Source organism: Budorcas taxicolor, chromosome 16 (genome assembly GCF_023091745.1).
Source record: "Budorcas taxicolor isolate Tak-1 chromosome 16, Takin1.1, whole genome shotgun sequence".
NCBI lineage: Eukaryota > Metazoa > Chordata > Mammalia > Artiodactyla > Bovidae > Budorcas > Budorcas taxicolor.
This window is the reverse complement of record NC_068925.1, coordinates 53,010,497-53,030,266: the sequence shown is the minus strand read 5'-3', so window position 1 is coordinate 53,030,266 and position 19,770 is coordinate 53,010,497. Positions and strand designations below refer to the sequence as shown.

The 19,770-nt window shown below is 46.6% G+C and overlaps 1 protein-coding gene across 1 annotated transcript in view; it reads left to right on the top strand.

Annotated features, from left to right (window-relative positions):
* FHAD1 (forkhead associated phosphopeptide binding domain 1) overlaps positions 1-19,770 on the top strand; it is a 154,960-nt gene that overhangs the window by 59,758 nt on the left and 75,432 nt on the right. Inside the window, exons 5-9 of the mRNA XM_052654095.1 lie at positions 3,087-3,323; positions 10,895-11,018; positions 14,084-14,214; positions 16,127-16,216; positions 17,249-17,353. Of these exons, the coding sequence (XP_052510055.1) occupies positions 3,087-3,323; positions 10,895-11,018; positions 14,084-14,214; positions 16,127-16,216; positions 17,249-17,353 (687 nt within the window). The remainder of the gene's footprint in view (positions 1-3,086; positions 3,324-10,894; positions 11,019-14,083; positions 14,215-16,126; positions 16,217-17,248; positions 17,354-19,770) is intronic.

Below are 19,770 nucleotides of genomic sequence, written 5' to 3'. Positions count from 1 at the left end.
CACAGAGTCAGACACGACTAAAGTGACTTAGCAGCAGTAGCAGCAGCTGCAAGGTACTGAGCACCTCCTGTGTGCTGGGCCATGTCCTGTGCCCTTGACATTCCCTTGGCTTGTTAATCCTTATCATCTTCAGGATAGATTTTATCTCCTTCACTTTGCAGATGAGGAAACTGAAGCTCAGAGAGGTTAAGTAACTTGTTTAAGGTTGCCCAGGGTAAGGAGCAGTGTTAGGATTCAAACCTAGGTCTGGTTAACTTCCCAGTGGGTACTTCTAACACACACACATAGTAATCACTTGGTCAGCTTCGAGTGATGGAACAGCGATGATGGATAAATACATTTCTGGCAGGAAGAAGTGAACACTGAAGTCAGGGAGGCCCGAGCAAAGAGAGATACTCATTAAAGAATTAGGGAGGTTCAAAGAAGGAGAAGAGGTGAATTCAGACCATCCTGGGAAGGACCCAGGCTGATTTGTCCCCTCTTAGACATGACCTGAAAATTATTCTAAAAGAAGCAGTCTGCAATGTCTCGCTTTCCTCAAAGGCCAGGGCCTGGGCCTGCAGCAATTCTTGGAGTCTGTGAGGAGCAGAACCACCTGGGGTCTTTGTCAGACATGGAATCCAAACTTCAGGAGGTAGGGGGTTCCAACAAAGGTGTCCTGAGACAAAACTGTAAGAATTGTTGCAGGGAGGTGAGAAGCCAGGCTCAGATTCTGTGTTTCTTGCTCTGTAACAAGCCATCCTTAAAGCTTAGGGGCTTAAAACAGCAACTCATTATTTCCCAGACTCTCCGGATTGACCTGGAAGTTTCCTTTGCTCCTGTCCCCTGACCTCACTCACTAGACTGCAGTCAGCCCGCGACCTGGCCCAGCCAGTGGTCTCTCTGATGGCCTCCTTCCCAGGACTGGAGCCTCAGCCAGGATGCCTGGACTGGTGCCCCCCTTTCTGCTTGTGGTTTTTCATCATAGCACAGTGCTCTCAGGGTTCCCAGGGGGCTGGAACACAAGCTCACAGCCTGTAAGAACTTGCCTGGGGATTGTGCAGCCACACTTCCACTACCTTCTGTTGGTTAAAGAAGTCCCAGGGCCAGCCCAGACTTAGAGGGCAGGGAAATAGGCTAGATGGCAAAGCTGCAAAGTGTTTGTAGCCATTTTTCAACCTGCGTCCATTTTTAAATTGGAAATATAGTGCAACCACACTTACAATTTTTTCTATTTATAAGCCATTTATACCCTGACTTGCCAGGACTCCTTCAGGTGACAGTAAAGAAATTAGCTTGGTGGACGGGGAAGCATTTATTGGCTCCTTTTATTGGACTATTTAAAGGGTTCCTAGCTTCAGGTATGGCTAGATCCAGGAGCTTGAATCTTGTCATCAGAACACTTCCTACCACCAATCTCTCCCCTCTGTTCCCCTCAGAGTCTGGCTTTCTGCATAAGGCCAGTTTTGTGTGTTGAAAAAGGCAAACTCAGGCAAACAAGCCTCTAAATGTAAGGTCTGTGGTCCAAAAGGAGGCAAGAGATCCTCGCCCTCTGTAACTGATGTGTGAAATCTTTGAGAAAACTCTGATTGACCAGCTTGGGTCACATGCACCGGGCTCCCTCCAGGAAGGGCACTGGGGGCTGGAGGCTGGTGCTCACCAGGAAGACAGAACCCACAGCAGTCCACCGCCCTCTGCAAACATATTTCAGCACCAACACAGGGCCTGGTGTATAGCGGCTGCCCAGTGAGTGTTTGTGGCATGAAAAATAAATAAGCACCTGGCTGATCATAATAGGATGAAAGAGGGGGGAGCTGCCCAGGAGCAGGGAATCTGTTTGGTGCTCTCGCTTGAAATTTTGCCACCAGCATTTACAGGGACCCAGAGGAAGACCCTTGGCAGCAGCTGGCAATGTCAAACAAGCTTCCTCCTGACTAAGATCCTGTCCTTCCCCAGGTCATAGAGCTGGAAGGTCTTGAGGCCAACTGGGCAAGCTCCCCTGGGAATGAGCCAGCCTAGAAATTGCCTGTTAACCTCTTTTTGTGTCTGCCTTTGAAAAGGCATCTGGCGAATTCTTTTTTTTTTTTTCCCCAGTTTTCTTGACATTTTGTTGATAACTGCTGGTGAGAAGCTTGGGGGATTTTTTTTTTTTTTCCTTCCACTTTTGGAAAACCTAACAAATTGTTTTGTTAGAACTTTTTCTTTGGAGAGATGGAAGACAGGGTTAATTATGCCTGTGGGTGAAGTCTGCCAGTGATGTTGTTTTCCCAGCCCAAAGTTTATACCAGCCCGCACAAATAATCAGCATTCCCATCTCATTTACTTCCCAGATCCAGTGACCTGGAAAAAAAAATTCTTACATGAATTGCCAGAGAGGCAGGAAGTACTAGAAGAGAGGAAAGGGAAATAAATATTTCAGAATGTATTAAATGTTTTAAGTTAAAAAAAAATAGCCTTCATTATAAGTAGAATGTGATTGAATAGAATGTTGATTTCCTAGTTACCTTTCCTAGGTCCCCAGTGTGCTAGGCTGAATATTGTAAATAACAATAACTTTCCAGCAACAAAAGTTCCCAAGTGGGATGGTTATTCTTAACATGAAAGGATAATTCTCAGTAGTTTCAGTACCTGTGAGCTATAGACATCCACTCATGTGTGTCCAGGCTAAGTCGCTTCAGTCGTGTCTGACTCTTTGCAACCCCATGGACTGTAGCTCACCAGGCTTCTCTGTCCATGGGATTCTCCAGGCAAGAAGAGTGGAGTGGGGTGCCAGGCCCTCCTCCAGGGGATCTTCCCGACCCAGGGGTCAAACCCACATCTCTTACATCTCCTGCATTGGCAGGCGAGCACTTTACCATTAGCACCACCTGAGAAGCCCAGACACCCATTACAAATGTCTATATACAAGTACATCATTTCAACCAAATTCTTGACTCTTTCAGGTTTTCTCAAATGACAGAGATAGCCTTGAGACTCTGCCTTGTCCTTCCCTGCCTACCCTCACCTTCCCAGAGAAAAATACCATATTTTTCCTATATTTTTTTCAATGGGCTCAGCCTTACACCCAGACCCACACCCACTAAACTTCCCATCTGGCCTCCACCCAGGATGAAATAATTATGCTGCTGGGAAAAGAAGTCAGCCGTCTCTCGGATTTCGAACTCGAATCCAAATACAAAGATGCCGTGATCGCGAACCTTCAGAACGAAGTGGCCCACCTGAGCCAGAAGCTGTCGGAAACAGCCACCTCCAGGCAGAATGAGAGGGTGGTCCCGTCCAAGCTCCAGGTTCTGGAGGAAGATGATGATGCCCAACAGAGAGAAATCGAGAACTTGAAAAGCCAGGTAGAGGGGAGGAGGGGCGTGGGACAGATTGGGAGGTTTGGATTGGCATACACACACTCTTAATTGTTGTTTAGTTGCTAAGTCATGTCCAACTCTTAGGCGACCCCGTGAACAACAGCCCACCAGGCTCCTCTGTCCATGAGATTTTCCAGGCAAGAATACTGGAGTGGGTTGCCATTTCCTTCTCCAGGGGCATCTCCCCAACCCAGGGATCGAAACTGCAGCTCCCGAAACTCTTTACTACTGAGTCACCAGGGAAGCCCCGCACTCTTAATACTATGTATAAAATAGATGACTCGTGAGAACCTACTGTGTTGCACAGGGAACCCTACCCAATGCTCTGTGGTGAAATAAATGGGAAGGAAGTCGAAAAAAGAAGGGATATATGCATATATGTAACTGATTCACTTTGCTGGGCAGCAGAAACTAACACAACATTCTAAAGCAACTATACTTTAATGACAATTAATTTAAAAAAAGAAAAACCAGGTAGGGCTCGAAGACAAGGGGTCAGAGCCTTAGGGTGATGACTCAGGGTGATGGCTCTCAAGTGGAGCCGCAGGGATACCAAGGGTATCCACCCGGATAGTTGGAAATGGGTGGTCAGCATGGATGGTGGAGAAGAGCACAGATCCAGGGAGGAGAGACTTGGCAGGTCCTAGCCTGCTAAGAACAATACCATTAATACCTTTGATTAAGTGCCTTCTTCAGTCATGTCTGACTCTGCAACTCTATGGACTGAGGCTTGCCAGGCTCCTCTGTCCATGGGATTCTTCAGGCAAGGAGATTGGAGTGGGTTGCCATGCCCTCCTCCAGGGGATCTTCCCGACCCAGGGATCGAACCCTGGTCTCTTACATCTCCTGCCTTAGCAGGCAGGTTCTTCACCACTAGCACCATCTGGGAAGCCCCTGACTACACATATGGTTCTACAGATGAGGGGACTGAGGTAGGCTCGGAGATACCCAGGAACTTGTTACAGCTTGCACAGTAAATGAGAGGGGGCTGTGTGACTTGAGCTCCCCTCTGCCACTTTGCGTTTCCACCCAGTGCTATGGCTTTAGTGACCGCCTCTCATGCTCACCTGGCCCCCGCCAGAAAGGACTGGAGATGGGGAGAAGGAACCTCCCAGTGTTCCAAACACCAAGGCCTTTATCAAACCCTGAAGGCAGCTGCTGCTACTTCATTTATGGAGAATTTCACCCAAAATTCTCCACCCAGGATGCCTGGATTTATAGTCAAGTTCTTGAAACTAGATCCAAAAAAAAAAAAAATATTTTTTTTAAGGAATGACTTTAAAATCGGCCATTGATCTTGTACATAAATTATATCTCAACATATGTGACAGTAGCTCAGTTGTGTCTGACTCTCCCCACGGACCATACAGTCCATGGAACTCTCCAGGTCAGAATACTGGAGTGAGTAGCCATTCTCTTCTCCGGGGGATCTTCCCAACCCAGGAATCAAACCGGGGTCTCCTGCATTGCAGGTGGATTCTTTACCAGCTGCGCCAGCAGGGAAGCCCATATCTCAACATAGTTGATAAAAAAAAAAAAAGTAATTGGCCACTGATGAATTTTGGCCTCAGTGCATAATTCTGCTTAAAACCATAGCCACGTTTCAGGCCTCGGTTCCCTGATTCTCTGTTTACTGCCTTCCCCTTCTGTAACCGATCCTAGGGGCACAGTTTCAGTCCTAGAAATGGTGCCCTAGAAAGGACACGGGAGATTCTATCAGGAGACTGCCAGCTCCATGAAGGCAAAGGCTGGCCCTAGTAACCTTCCAAAACTCGGACAGGTCCGTGTCTGTTTGTTCTTCATCCATCCATCCATTCAAATCAGCATTTGCTGGGGCCAACCCTGTGTTGTGCTGGCTTCCAGGCTCTGTGAATTCAGCAGAAACAGGGAAGACATGATCCTTCCCCCTGTTTTGTTCTAGTGAGGGGGACAGAATAAACCAGGAAACAGGATATATGTTCTAGTATTTCAATGAAGCGGTGACTCTCTTTTGAACCTATTTTTGAAGGAAACACTGAAAGCAGCAAGTCCTGCAGGAACCCCTACTGCAAACAGCTACCATGACATGTAACTGACTCCCTGAGGAACACCTTCTCTTGAACCCAGTTTTGCTGAAATATCCTTTTCAGTTATCCTCCCATTTCAGAGCTTTCCTGAGCTAATGTCACAGGTACATGGACAAGGCTGAATTATTCTCATATATCTTTTTTTTTTTCAGTTGAAACATATTTGACATATAATATTATAGAATTTCCACGTATCTTTGAATATCAGCCAGTCACAATTTGAGTATTATTTAAAGTGGCTGATGATATCTGGGGGAAAAAAAATTTTTTCACAAAGATATTATCTAGAAATAATTACACTGATTCATCATCCTGTTACCTCCTCCACCTCTGGAGCTTTATTTATAACTGAAGGAGAATATATTGTAACAAGACATCTATGAACCCGAGGCTGCCCTGGTTTGAACTCAAATCGAGCTTCATCCACTCACGTCTTAGCTGCTTCAGTATTCTACTGCCTGCAGAACATTCAGCCAGAAGCAGAAGCTGCATGGCTGTTTGATTCATGGTTCTGATTACTTTATGCATTCTACTTAGTCCCTGAAAGCATGTACATAATGACTTGCTCTCAAAGATCTTCGATCCTCTAGAAATATCGCTAGGAAATTCTTACCTGCATGTGTTCTTATATGCCTGTGCTAATTAGAAACCAAATTAGTATCTTGAAACAGTCGCTCCTCCTAGCACTATTAATTTTCTTATGGTTCTGGGCCCATTTTATTACATAGCATAACAGACATTAAACATCTTGGAATTTATGCCAGTTACAGACAACATGAATATTTGTTTTGGTAGTAAAAGTAACAGAGAGGTTTGAAACACTCTTTTTTTTTTTTTTTTTGGCTAAGCTGGGTCTTCGTTGGGTGTGCAGGCTTTCTCTAGGTGTGGGGCACAGGCTCTCAGTTCCTTGACCCGGGGTCAGACCCACATCCCCTACATTGGAAGGTGAACTCTCAACCACTGGACCACCAGGGAAGTCCCTTGAAGACTCTTGAGCTTTTCAGCAATCCAAAATCCTAAAACTCTGACACTTAAAGTGAAATATTTTAAATCTGTCAAAAGCACTGGAGTCTTTAGAGGGGAACGTATGTTTTCCCTTCTGGAAGTTTGTCTCTGTGTGTTCTTCCTTATGCAAATAAACCCATTAAGCTGAGAAGAGCTAGAAACAGTTTGCCTAAGTGTTCCAAGTACTTTTTATGGGAAAGTTGCATTCCACCACCGCCACCACCCACCCTCTTTCATCTCCTCAGTAAGAGATGAAAGAATTTTTTTCACTCAAAGTCCAAAGCACAAACATGCAAAAGTATAGCCTTGGGGAGGCTGGTGGGCAGAGTGGCCTGTGTCCCCCACCACAACGACCCATAGAAGGTGGCCATGTACAAATGTGAGACTTGAACCATAAAGAAAGCGAGCGCTGAAGAATTGATGCTTTAGAAATGTGGTTTGGAGAAGACTCTTGAGAGTCCCTTGGACTGCAAGGAGATCCAACCAGTCAATCCTAAAGGAAATCAACCCTAAATATTCATTGGAAGGACTGATACTGAAGCTGAAGCTCCAGTACTCTGGCCACCTGATGCAAAGAGCTGACTCGTTGGAAAAGACCCTGATGCTAGGAAAGACTGAAGGCCAAAGGAGAAGGGGGCAACAGAAGGTAAAATGGTTAGATAGCGTCACTGACTCAATGGACATGCATTTGAGCAAACTCTGGGTGATGGTGGAGGACAGAAGAGTCTGGCATGCTGCAGTCCATGGGATTGCAAAGAGTCGGACACGACTGAGCAACTGAACAACAATAGCCTTGGAGAGGTTGGGGGCCAGAGTGGCCTGTGTCCCCCTCCCCCACCGCCCCCGCCACCTTCTAGCGTAGACCTGCCCCAATAATGTCTCAGATGCCCCAGGGGAAAAGTATCTATAACCACCGTAAATGTCATAGACTCTCAACCATGATGGTGCATGAAACGAGAAAGAAAACTTGTGAGACCTTGACACTTCCGTTAATGCTGTAAGAGTAAGAATGACAAGATTTTCAGGCACAGAAACCAGGACCAAAGGCTGTGAGCGCCATCTGGTGGCAAGGTCACCACACCGTTGCCCAAATACCTGGGCATGCCTGCCCCTTCCCACCAATCTTTCTTTTTTTTTTTTTTTAATGTGAAGCCTGCAGCCTGGTCTGACAGTAAACAGGGAAATTCTTGTATTTTCTCTTTTTTTAAGATTATTTTTATTTAAGATATTGAGTCTCTATTTACTCTTATAGCAGTTATTTTTAATTTAATACACGTTTTTTAAGTTTAAAAAGCAAGGGGCTTCTAAGAAAAATGCTAAGAAATTATAGTGGGACCAGCAAAGAGATATGGCAAAAATAGTGAAAGTGGTATTTGAATGATTGAAGTTTAAGAACTCTCTTAGGGTGGGGTTGCCAGATAAAATAAGGACACCCAATTAAATTTGAATATTGGAGTATCTTTTTTAGCGTATGTTCCACATACTGCATGGGACACACAGGAAAATGTTATCTGCATCTTATTTTCAATGGGCATCCTTTTTTTCTCCCCCAAATCTGGGAACCTTACCTTAGGAAAACAAAGAAATTGCGTCCTGCTCCTTGTCGCTTCTATTTTGATCTATCAAAACAAGCTAGCTCCCATCCTGTCTAGGGACTATGTGGCATTTCTGCCCCAATAAGCATGTCCCTGTGGGAGAACTGAGTCCTGACGTCTGAAAAATCAAAGTGGTGAAGGCCCACAGCACACCCTGGGAGGGAAAAGGCCTGGCCACTCAGACCTACCAGTCGGGTGAGTCAGATGAAGAGGGAGGGGGTTCTGGCCCACCTCCCTTTCCCGGCCTCTCGGGTACCTGCTGTGTGGAGGCCGAGATGCGGCAGCTACTTTCCAGCCCTTACCAGGGCTGCATTTCAAGGAGATCCTTCCAGGGCCCCTGCCCAGGGTATGGATCCCCAGAAAGGGGCTGGCCCTCAAGTGGGTTCTGAGCCAGGAACTTCCAGAGTTCTTGCAACAGCCAGCCCATGGTCATCCCACCCATGATTCCTGTATTTCCTCCTAATAACAATCAGAGCAGTGTTAAAGTGAGCCTGAGCAAGGCTTACAAATGCACACAAAAAGATTCCCAACTCCTTTCCCCAGAGACAGACAAGGGAAGCTGAAGCTAAAACACGCCGTGGGTAGTCAGCTGAGAGGCCCGTGATACCTCATCCCTCTATGCCGTGTGCCAGGCATAATCTGATTACTTGCACACATGACTAATTTGTTAAGATACTTCTAACAGGGATTTCCTGGTGGTCCAGTGGTTAAGACGCCAAGCTCCCAAAGCAGAGGGCATGGGTTTGATCCCTGGTTGGGAAACGAAGATCCGACATGCCGCAAAGCAGGGACTGGGGAAAAAACTATACTTCTAGCAATCCTATCAGACTGGGACTGCCATCACCCCACGTACAGACTGAAAATAAAATATGGTGTCTTCCTGTGTTCACATGGCCCGTAACAGGCAGAAACAGGACTTGAAGCCTACAGTCTGGCTCCCAAGTCCACGCTATGCTTTAGAGCCTCCAACTTTTCATGCTGCTTCCTAGGGCCCCCTGGAAAGGTGGAAACGGGCCCCTAGAGGCTGGGTTTGACTCCTTCTCCGCCTCTGACCAGCCCCGTGATCCTGAGCAGGGGACTCTACCTCTCCCAGTCTCAGTCTGCCCCCTCGCAAATGGGAAGCCTGCCGGGAACGTCAGCCTTCAGCAGTGCTGTGAGGAGTGTCCACGTAGCACGTGCACATGAGTTGTGTAAACTCCAGAGTGTTGTATGAGGTATAAGCGATTTGCTGTTCTCATTAAAGGAAATTCATTGTATAACCTGTTCCCATCTCTTGGGGGCTTCCCAGTGGTAAAGAATCCACCTGCCAGTGCAGGGGACATAGGAGACATGGGTTTGATCCCTGAATTGGGAAGAACCCCTGGAATAGGAAATGGCAACCCACTCCAGTGTTCTTGCCTGGGAAATCCTGTGGACAGAGCAGCCTGGCGGGCTACAGTCCCTGGGGTCACAGAAGAGTCGGACGTGAGTGAGCACACACAACACCCTCCTGTCTCTTGAATTTTGCTCTGCATACAGCCGGTGCTGGGTGATTCAGCACCAAGAGCTGGCCTGTTTATGGCTAAAAGTCCGCAGATGGTGATCTCGGAGAGGCAACAGTGAGCGGTGGCTTGAAGCGAGGTCTTAGTTCCCTGCCCAGGAACTGAACCTGGGTAACCGGGATAAAAACCAGGACTCCTAGCCACTGGACCATCAACAGCTAGAGGCTAGAAGCAAATCTCCCCTGGCTCTTGCTCCCATTGAAAAATGCGCTTCTTGTGGAGGCAAAAAAGTATAAAACAACAGGTACAAAGTTTATTGTTACAGACACAGCAGGACAACTGGAAGAGCACCAAGAGAAACAGTTTGTTTCGTTAAGACAGAGATGCACACACCCGGAGAGAAAGGGTGTGGGCGTCCCTTCAGTGAGGAGGAGCGCAGGGCAGATGTGGTTGAATCATGTGTATAGGGCAGTTCTTTCAAGTCTTTGTTGTTGCTGTTCAGAGGCTCAGTCTTGTGGAGTTTTTTCAAACTCAGGTCCATCGAGTCGGTGATGCCACCCAACCGTCTCACCCTCTGTCGTCCCCTTCTCCTCCTGCCGTCAATCTTTTCCCAGCATCAGGGTCTTCTCTAGTGAGTCAGCTCTTTGCATTAGGTGGCCACCCATCTGGTGGGTCTTTGTTTACCTTTGGCCAATTAAATGGTTTCTTTTTCCACACTGGACCTACCCTAGAATCCTCCCCAACATGTGCGCACAGCTTTTTCCCAAGGTAGATTCCAGCCCAGCAGCCAATGAGGGATGGGGCTTGACATCACATTTATGGGATGGTGACCCCTCCTTTGGTATCCCCAAAGAGCCTTTCTGCACGTGTGCAGTGACTCCCTTGCCCCAAAGATGGGAAATATGTGACCTCTTGGTCTTGTACTCAAACAAGGTTTTCCCCCTGTCTGTCCCTGATATAACTGATGTGTCCACAGGAGGCAAAGTCCAGCCATTTACCCTGTTCCTGTCGTCGTTTCCATCTCAAAGTGCAAACAGGAGGCTGGTTGTAAAAGCCTAACCTGGAGCCCACCTACTTCCTGTCTTGGGAAATGTAAACAGAAGGCTGGTTGTAAGTATCCAGCCTGAAGCCCATCTGCCTCCTGCCTCAGTCACAGGAAGGGATCCAGGGCAAGGGCCCCTGAGCCCCTGGGTGACCACAAAGGTAAGGCTTGTGTCTTGATGATGTAGGACACGGTGGTCACTGGAGTAGGCAGCCTCCCGTCTCTCCCACTAGTTATAACTGAAAAGCTTGGTTTGCCCAACACCCCAACCCAAGATCAACCTGACTCTTTTTTGTCCAGCCTTGGAGAAGTGTGTCCTGCAAAGCCGGCTGGCCTCCCTCTGACTCTGTGTTGCCTCTTCCCACAGATCAGTGCCCTGCAGCAAGGCTACAGCCAGGTGCTGTGCCAAACCCTGTCTGAGAGGAACTTGGAAATCACGTCCCTGAAGAACCAGGGTGAGAATTTAAGAAGGGATAACGCCATCACATCAGGTGAGGTCCTTCTGGATTTGCTGCTGAGAACTGCCTCCCTCCCCCTGCAGACATCACCAATCTACCACTGCACCTGCCTCCCTCCCCCTGCAGACATCACCAATCTACCACTGCACCTGCCTCCCTCCCCCTGCAGACATCACCAATCTACCACTGCACCTGCCTCCCTCCCCCTGCAGACATCCCCAGTCTACCACAGCACCTGTGCCCATGACCTGGATGCAGCCTCAGGGATCTCAGCAACCCACCTGGCCACCAGTGTCAGCGAGTTAGAATTCTCCCTCAGTGCAGATTTCTTGCCACCCACTTCCTAGGGCAGGGCCTGATAAATACTGGAGAGAATGTTGTATCTTGACTGGGCTTCCCAAGGGGCTGGCTCAGTGGTAAAGAATCCATCTGCCAATACAGGAGACATAGGAGACCCAGGTTCAATCCCTGGTCTGGGAAGATCCTCTGGAGAAGGAAAGGGCTACTGCTCAAGTATTTTTGCCTGGACAACTCCATGGGCAGAGGAGCCTGGCGGGCTACAGTCCATGGGGGTTGCAAAGAATCAGACACAACTGAGCAACTGAGCACACACACATGTATCTTGTCTACGAGGTCACTTGAGCACTGGCCCCCTCAGGGAGAGCATAGAACATAGTGTGACTTGGGTGGCTCCACAAGCCAGCCTGCCTGAGTGCGAACTAGAACATGGACAAAATGGGGTCACCACTTTGGGTACCCATCATCTCACCCATTTTCACCTGAGTGCACTTGAGCCCAAGTGAAACATTTTCTAATTGACCAACAAAGGTGGTTCCCTGATAAAGGGCTTGGGTGGAGGGAGGGGCAGCCCACACACAGCTGTGGCTGAGCCCGGACTCCCTGGATTCCTGCATTCCTTCAGCATGCTGACTGAGCACCTACCAAGTGTCAGGCCCTGTTCTAGGCTCTGGGGAGAGAGCTCTGAGCAAGACAGTCAGATCCCTGTACTCACTGAAGGAAAAGGATGAATAAACGAACAGCCTGCTTCAGGGAGTGGTTGTGCTGTGGAGAAAACCCACTGTGTGACACGGTGGCCAGTGCCTCGGGGGGGGACCCAAGGGAGAACAGCAGAGTGGGTGTGAAACCGTGCAACCCAGGTTGAACTTGGACCCAGGCCAGAACACACTGTCTTTTATCTGAGCTCATACATCTGGGCTTCATTTGTTCATTAATAAAGCTCAGGTTCTTGATGTCTTGTCACAGAGAGAATTCAGTGAGAGACAAAGTGATAGGTAAGAAGTGGGTTTGTTTAGAGAGAAACACACTCCACAGGTAGAGAGTATGGGCCATCTCAGAAGGTGAGCAGCCCTGAAATATGAGGTGGTTAATTTTTATGGGCTGGGTAATTTCATAGGCTAGTGAGTGGGAGGATTATCCCAAGTATTTTGGGGAAGGGGCAGTGATTTCCGGAAATCGGGCCACTGCCCACTTCTGACCTCGTATGACTGACCTCAGAACTGTGATGGTACTGGTGGGTGTGTTGTTGCTGTTCAGTCACCAAGTTGTATCCGACTCTGAAACCCCATGGACTGCAGCACGCCAGGCTTCCCTGTCCTTCACCAGCTCCTGGAGTTTGCCCAAGTTCGTGTCCACTGAATCGGTGATACCGTCCAACGATCTCATCCTCTGTTGCTGGTGGGTGTGTCACTCAGCTATTGCGTTACAGTGAGCATATAATGAGGCTCCAGGTCCACTGGAAGTCGAATCTTCCACCAGCTTGGAAAGTGAGCAACTTTCACTTTCACTTCCCACTTTTCCCCAAAGTGATAATTCAATAACAGAATAGTTATCTATTGCTATATAGCAAGTTATCCCAAAATGTAACGGATAAAACAACAGCTGATATTTATTATCTCACCCAGTTTCTGCAGTACAGGAATTTGGGATGGAGGGGTGTGTAACTTAGTTCTCTTGAATTGCAGTCAAGATGTCGTCTGGGGCATCAGTCATTTAGTCATCTAAAGCCTTACCGGAAGCAGGAGGAACCCCTTTCAGAGTTGCTGCTCATGTGGCTGTTGGCTGGAGGCCTCAGCCTCTCATCACACGTACTTCTCCCGAGGGCTGCTCATCACAACACGGGGGGTGGCTTCCCCCAGAGTGAGTGATGCAAGAGAGAGCAAAGGGGAAGCCGCAGTGTCTTTGATGACCCAGCCTGGGAGGTCACATTGCATCATTTCCACAGCATCACGTCGATTACCCATGTCAGCCCTATTCAGGGTGGGAGGGGCTGCATAAGGGCATGAATTCCAGGAGACAGGGCATGGGGGCCATGCTGGAAACTGGCTGTCATGAAACATAGTGAGTGCCGTGTAGGGGGGTGACAGAGGATGAGATGGTTGGTTGGCATCACCAACTCAATGCACATGAGTTTGAGCAATCTCCAGGAGATGGTGGAGGTCAGAGAAGCCTGGCATGCTGCAGTCCATGGGGTCGCAAAGAGTCAGACACAATTTAGCGGCTGAACAACAGCAACAAATATAAGTTAGTCACTTTATGTTCTTAGGACAGACCATCTCACTTGACCCTTACAATAACTCTGTGCAGGACATGCAGTGGGAGGTGAAGTAACTTGTCCAACACCGCCAAGCCAATAAGGGGTTAGGACAGGCCCAAACTCATGTAAGTGTGAAGCTAGCTGCCCCACCAAGAGTGTCCAGCAGTCTGCTCTGCTGCAAGTCTGCCTCCTGGGCTCTGGAGAAGAATTCCTGGACTTCACCTGTGCTGGGCCTTTGTTGCTCAAGCCCTGGACATGGCCTCTCCTATCGGCTCTGCCCAGCCTGTGCCCACCAGGGCCCCCCAAAGGCTTCTCCTCCCCCTGGTGCTCGCTGACTGCCCCTCATTCTCCCTGAAGCCTCAAACCACATTCCATGGTCTCTGGTCTCATTCCTGTTCTGGGATTCTTGGCAACAACCTCCGCAGTTCTAGGAACGCCAGCCCTGGGCTTGGAGGTTCTTGTCCGAAACTTGGCTAACAGCCATGGTGATGCCAGGAATCCTCCCTGCCCTTTTGACCTGTGAGTTTTTGTTTTTGTTTTGCAGAGATGGTGTCATCTTTGCAAAAGGATATGTTAGCAAAGGATGAGCAAGTTCAACAGCTAAAACAGGAGGTGAATCAACTAAAAAGTGAGAACAAAGAAAAGGATCACCAGCTTGAAGCCCTCAACTCCAGAGTGAGTGTCAGGTCATCACCAAAGCAGACACAGTGCAGTCACGTGTCTGCAGAGAAGTCAACTTCTCAGCAGCTTTTAAAGTACAGTATGTGGCTCAGAAGAGCATGATATATTTTCAAATGCAGCAAATATTTTTTAACCCCTATGATAAATAAACCCCAGGAACAAACACACGTATTAGGATATATTGCTACTGCACAGCTTAATGTAAAACAGAATAAAATCTCTCTGTGAGCAAGGACAACCCACAGGGCTCCATCACAATCCCAGCACCACTGGTTCTCATAATTGCCTTCAAATCCCAACGTTTGAAGATCCAGATGCAAACACACAAACTCTCATTTCTAACCTAGACTTGGTAGGCAAGTGAAGAGTTTTTTAAATGGAAGTTTATTTGCAAATCTTGCCTTCCATGCCAACTTTAGAATCCTGACTCCATAGGATAAGATTTCTCAGTATTTGTATAATGCATCTGTTTCTGCCAGTCAAGGTAAAACTTCATAGCTTTCATCTCAGGTCGTAACTCAGGGATTCCCAGCAGCTGTCTGATGGATTAGCCAGGGCTGCACGGGTGTGGGATGGAAACATCCTGAGGTTCCAAGTAAAAGGCCTGATACGTAGTACCTGGTGCACAGTACTACACTGAATATGGAACCAGCAAAAGGCACGAGCTTTGGAGTCACAGACCTGGGTCCAATCCCAGAGCTTTCTCTTACTGTAACTTATTTGGCCTTTATTACCCCATCTGTGAAATGGGAATGACAAAATCGTTTTCCAAGACATGGGAGCCTGGTTTTAGCCCTGCTCCTCTGCCTCTGCCTCAGTCAGCCGCCTGGCCAATGCCTCTGCTTTTGTTTCTGACAAGCAGAGTGCCCTCCTAGGCATGTGCACTCTCTGTTTTAGGTGAGAGGACTGTGTGTGTGTGCGTGTGTGTGTGTGTGTGTGTTGGGGACAGGGAGGGGTTGCAGAGCTGGTGCTTAGTAGAAGCAATATGCAAAGACAGCCCCTGCTTGGCTCTTCCACCTCCCACAGTGCATCTGTTTGATTATGTCCCCGTTTCCCCCTTCCTTATTGACCTTAGAGTGAGGTCACTTTTCCTCTGGGTTCTTCCAGTCTTGTTTCTATATATTACCTAGAAATCAATCAGTCAGTTATTTTACAGTGAATTTACACTATGCATATTTTTTAAAATCATAAACACAATGACTTCCCCATGCTAATAAATCAACGCTCTTATCATTGGTCTTAAAAGCCACACACTTTCTCCTGGATGTACACAGTGTTATAAAGTCATCTCCTGTCATAAACAACACTTGTTTTTTTTCCCACTGTTACTGACAGTTCTATGGAGAACATCCTTGAAGCTACAGATTCACTGATTTCTCTAATCATTGTCCTTAGGGTACATGTCCAAAGTGGGAATTTCTGGGTCAAAAGAAGGCACATCCATCCTTATGCTCTTAATGTCTGTTGCCAAAATGCCCTCGGAAAAGGCAGCTCCATTTACCCCTTTGTGACCAACAGGGCAGTTGTGTCTTTGAGATGGAACCTGCACAAAAGCACTAAGATCGACCCAAACCCACTGGGCTTCCCTCACCACTCTCGATGCTCACTGAGTGAAAACAGCTCAATTCCTCCACCCTAAGTACCCAGACTCTACGAGTCTGGACTCCCCCTGTGGTGCAGTTTGCTGGCTTTTGAAGGGTAATTTAGATGCTTTATTTGTCAGAACTCACAAGAGGGGTGAACCAGGAACAACCACAGGATGCCCGTGCTTCCATCACACAGACTGTCTGGCCTCTCAGAATGCAGGGTGTGACTGAGTTAAACAGCAGAAGACAACCTTGGGCACGCACATAGGGACTTAGGGCCCCCAGTCGAGCCCAGGTGATCTTGTTATTTTTCTCCCCAGTGCTCAGTGCTGAAAGAAGAGTTAAAGAAGGAAGATGCCCAGAAGGAGAACCTGGAAGCCCAAGAGAAAGAATTAAAACTCTACAAAACCGTGCGTTGAACCTCCTCACCCCTGGGTGTCCACAGAAAGCCTAGACTTTGACCTACAGGGCTTTGGAGGGGTTCCTTGGCCCCTTAGCTAGTGCAAACTCTGGGGCTTTATGGGTGTTTGTTTGTTAATGTAATTAACATAATTCTTTGATTTGCTTTCCTCAAAAAGACGAGTAGAAAACCTTGGAAAACATACTCTCCTAGGGTTTCATGGACAGTTGGCTCTAGGCCCCTCATCAGGTTGCCCCTGGAGCTGGGCTAGAGTTGGGCTGGAGACCGGGACAGAAGGTGGCCAGGTGGCCACTAGATGCTGCTAGAAATTCACCATGGTCCCTACCTCTGGACTTGTGATGCCCAAACTTTCATGAGCTACTGTCACAAGTTTTATCACAGCCATGGGCACTGTTATTGACATGAAACTCCTCCTTCAGTATTGTTACTTAACTATTGATACATTCAGTTTTACATCAGTTCATAAAAACAAAATAAAAAGCAGACATATCATTGGCTTTGTATGGAAGGTGAATATAAAAATTAGTACAATGAAAAGATGAGCACTAAATGTGAATGTTCACCCTCTGCGCCAGTCGAATCCTCAAGAACATCACTAAGCATATAGTTTCCATCTGTTGAGGCCATTTTCTTCTCTCAGGGGCACTGCTACTCTCTGTCTCAATTGGGAACAAAAAGAAAAAGCTCATTGTTCTTTTCTTCCAAGCTCTGCCCATGGTGTCTTCCAAATAAACCCTATTTAGACTGAACTCAAAATATGTTCCAAGGAAGGAGAATCTAATGAGTAAATGTGTCCCTTGTACTGTTTAATCCAGAATCCATGCTGATCTTCAAAAGAAACTCAAATTTTCCCTCACCCTGCACTTTCAACGCATCTGTTGAAAAAACCCTACTTTGCTTTTAAGATGGAGAAGCATCTCCCAAGGGAAAGAATTAAACTGATCTTAGGCTAGGTTCCACCTTAACAAACCAGGTGAGGTAAGTTACGAAGTTGACTTCCCTGTTGTTGAAACTTTCTTAGCAAATCCACGGCATGGAGAAAGAAGTGAGAAAGCTCAGGGAGGAGTTGAAGAGGAGCAGTACGGAGCAGAGCCTGATCTCTAAGACGCTTCGGGAAAAGAGCAAGGTAGGGCAGGGATGGGTCACCTTGGCAACCGCTCCAGGCTGGGTCTGCCAGACTCCAAAGTTCCCGTGTGTAACCACAACCCACTGCCTTCAATCATGAAATTACCCAGGAAAGAATTGATCCATTAAATCAAGCTTGTCAATGATGTTGTTCCAACTTAAATACTCTTATTGATTTGTGTGTGTGCGTGTCTTCTATCAGTCATTGGGAATGTTTTTTTTTTTTTAATCTCATCATGATTGTAGATTTGTGTGTTTCTTCTTTTAATATTGACAAATTTTGCTTTATATATTGTGAGGTTGTATTACTATGTGCATATAAATTTAGAATTCTAATATTTCCAGTAGAACAAGACTTTTGATAATCATAAAATGTCCCTTTTTTTTGTAATGTCTCTTTTCATCTCTAGTAGTGTTTTCCCCTTAACATCATCTTTGTCACTTAGCGCCATCACTGGCTTGCTGTTGGTTAGGGTTTCCGTAGCATATTTTTTTCATACTTTCTCTGTTAATTTTTTTAAATTTTATTTATGTGTTTATTTTTGGCTGTGCTGGGTCTTCATTACTGCACACAGGCTTTCTCTAGATATGGTGAGCAGGGACTACTCTCTAGCTGCGGTGCACCGGCTTCTCATTTCAGTGGCTTCTTGCTGTGGAGCATGGGCTTTGGGGTGCAAGGGCTCCGTAGTTGTGGCTCATGGGCTTAGTTGCCCCATGGCATGTGGACTCTCCCGGGACCAGGAACCAAACCTGTGTCCTCTGCTTTGGCAGGTGGATTCTTAACCACTGGACCACCAGGGAAGTCCTCTCTGTCAGTTTTTAAGTTTTAGACATATAGCTTCCAAATAGCATATCATTTTTACAAAATCCAGTTTGACAGTCTTTTACTTTCAGCCCGTTTATCTTATCTAATTACTCATACACTGGGATTTAAATCTACTCTCTTGCTCAGTGCCAGTTGTACTATCTGTAACTATATTACTTTTTCTCTCCTTTCTTGCCTCCTTCTGAGTTGATGGTTTTCTGTCATTCCACCTTTCTCCTCTATTAGCTTGGAAACATTTCAGTTTTTTACTATCCTTTTAATAATAGTAAGACAATAGCATTTTATCCTTGACTAGCAAAGATCTCACATTAATTAAGTTTTTCATTCTTCCATTGCTCTCTTAGTGGTCATCCTAAAGATTACAATGTGCATTCTTTTTTAATTAATTAACTTATTTCTTTGGCTTTGCTGGGTTTTAGTTGCGAATCGTCACTGTGGCACGTTTGATCTTCAGTTGCAGCATACAAACTCTTCATTGTGGCCTGTGGAATCCAGTTCCCTGACTAGGAATTGAACCCGGGCCCCTGGCATTGGGAGCTCAGAGTCTTAGCCACTGGACCACTACAGAAGTACTTACAATGTACATTCTTAACTTACCAAGATGTAGTATTAGTTTATAATTATGCCCTTCTCCTTGACAATGCAGTGAATTTAGAACACCCTGACTTCACTTAACCCCTCCAGGTTTGTAAGTCATTGCTGTCATTTTCTAAACTCCTCTCTATAGTTATTAATAAAACCCCCGAAGATATTATTGGCATTTTTGTATAGTCAGTATCATATGCACACGTTACTCTTACTGCTGCTTGTCTTTTCTGCATCTCTGATCATCCATCTGCATTCATTTTCCTTGTCTCTGAAGAATACCCTTTAGTGTTTTCCTTCACTGTAGCTCTGCTGATGACAGTCTCAGATGTGTCTGTGTGTCTATCTTGAAATGTATATTTAACCTTCAATCTTAAAACACATTTGACTGCCTATTGAATTATACAGTGGCAGTTCTTTTCTTTCGGCACATTAGAAACAGCATTAGGTATGTCCCTGCTGTCTTTTGGCTCTGGTTATTTCTATTTAGAAGTCATCTGTAAGCCTTATTGTTGCACCTTTGCAAAAGATTTTCTTTTCCCTGGATTTCCAGCAGTTGTATTATGATTTATCTCGGAGCGGATCCATTTTTCTTTGCCTTGTTCAGAGCTCATCAGGGCTTCTTGAATCCCTGGCTTGGTGTTTTGCACTAGTTCTGGCACTCAGGCTCTATTGCACACGGGCAATGGGGCGCTACCAGGGCTTCCAAACAGAGAACTAATATGTGACATTCACAGCTAATAATGGTGCAAATGATAGCTGCAGTTTCTCATGGACTGGTCATTACCACCGAACATTTCATCTCTTCTCCCTCTTCACAACAGCGCCATGACCTAGAGATCATTCTCCCCATTTTACAGATGAGAAAGTCAAGACTGCTTGTTAACTAGCAATGTAACTAGCCCAGTCACATAGTTTTGGCTGACTCCAGGTTGGTCTGCCTCCAATCACTATTGCATAGCCAACAGCCATGTGCTACTGTTTACACTGATATTAATCAAAATTAA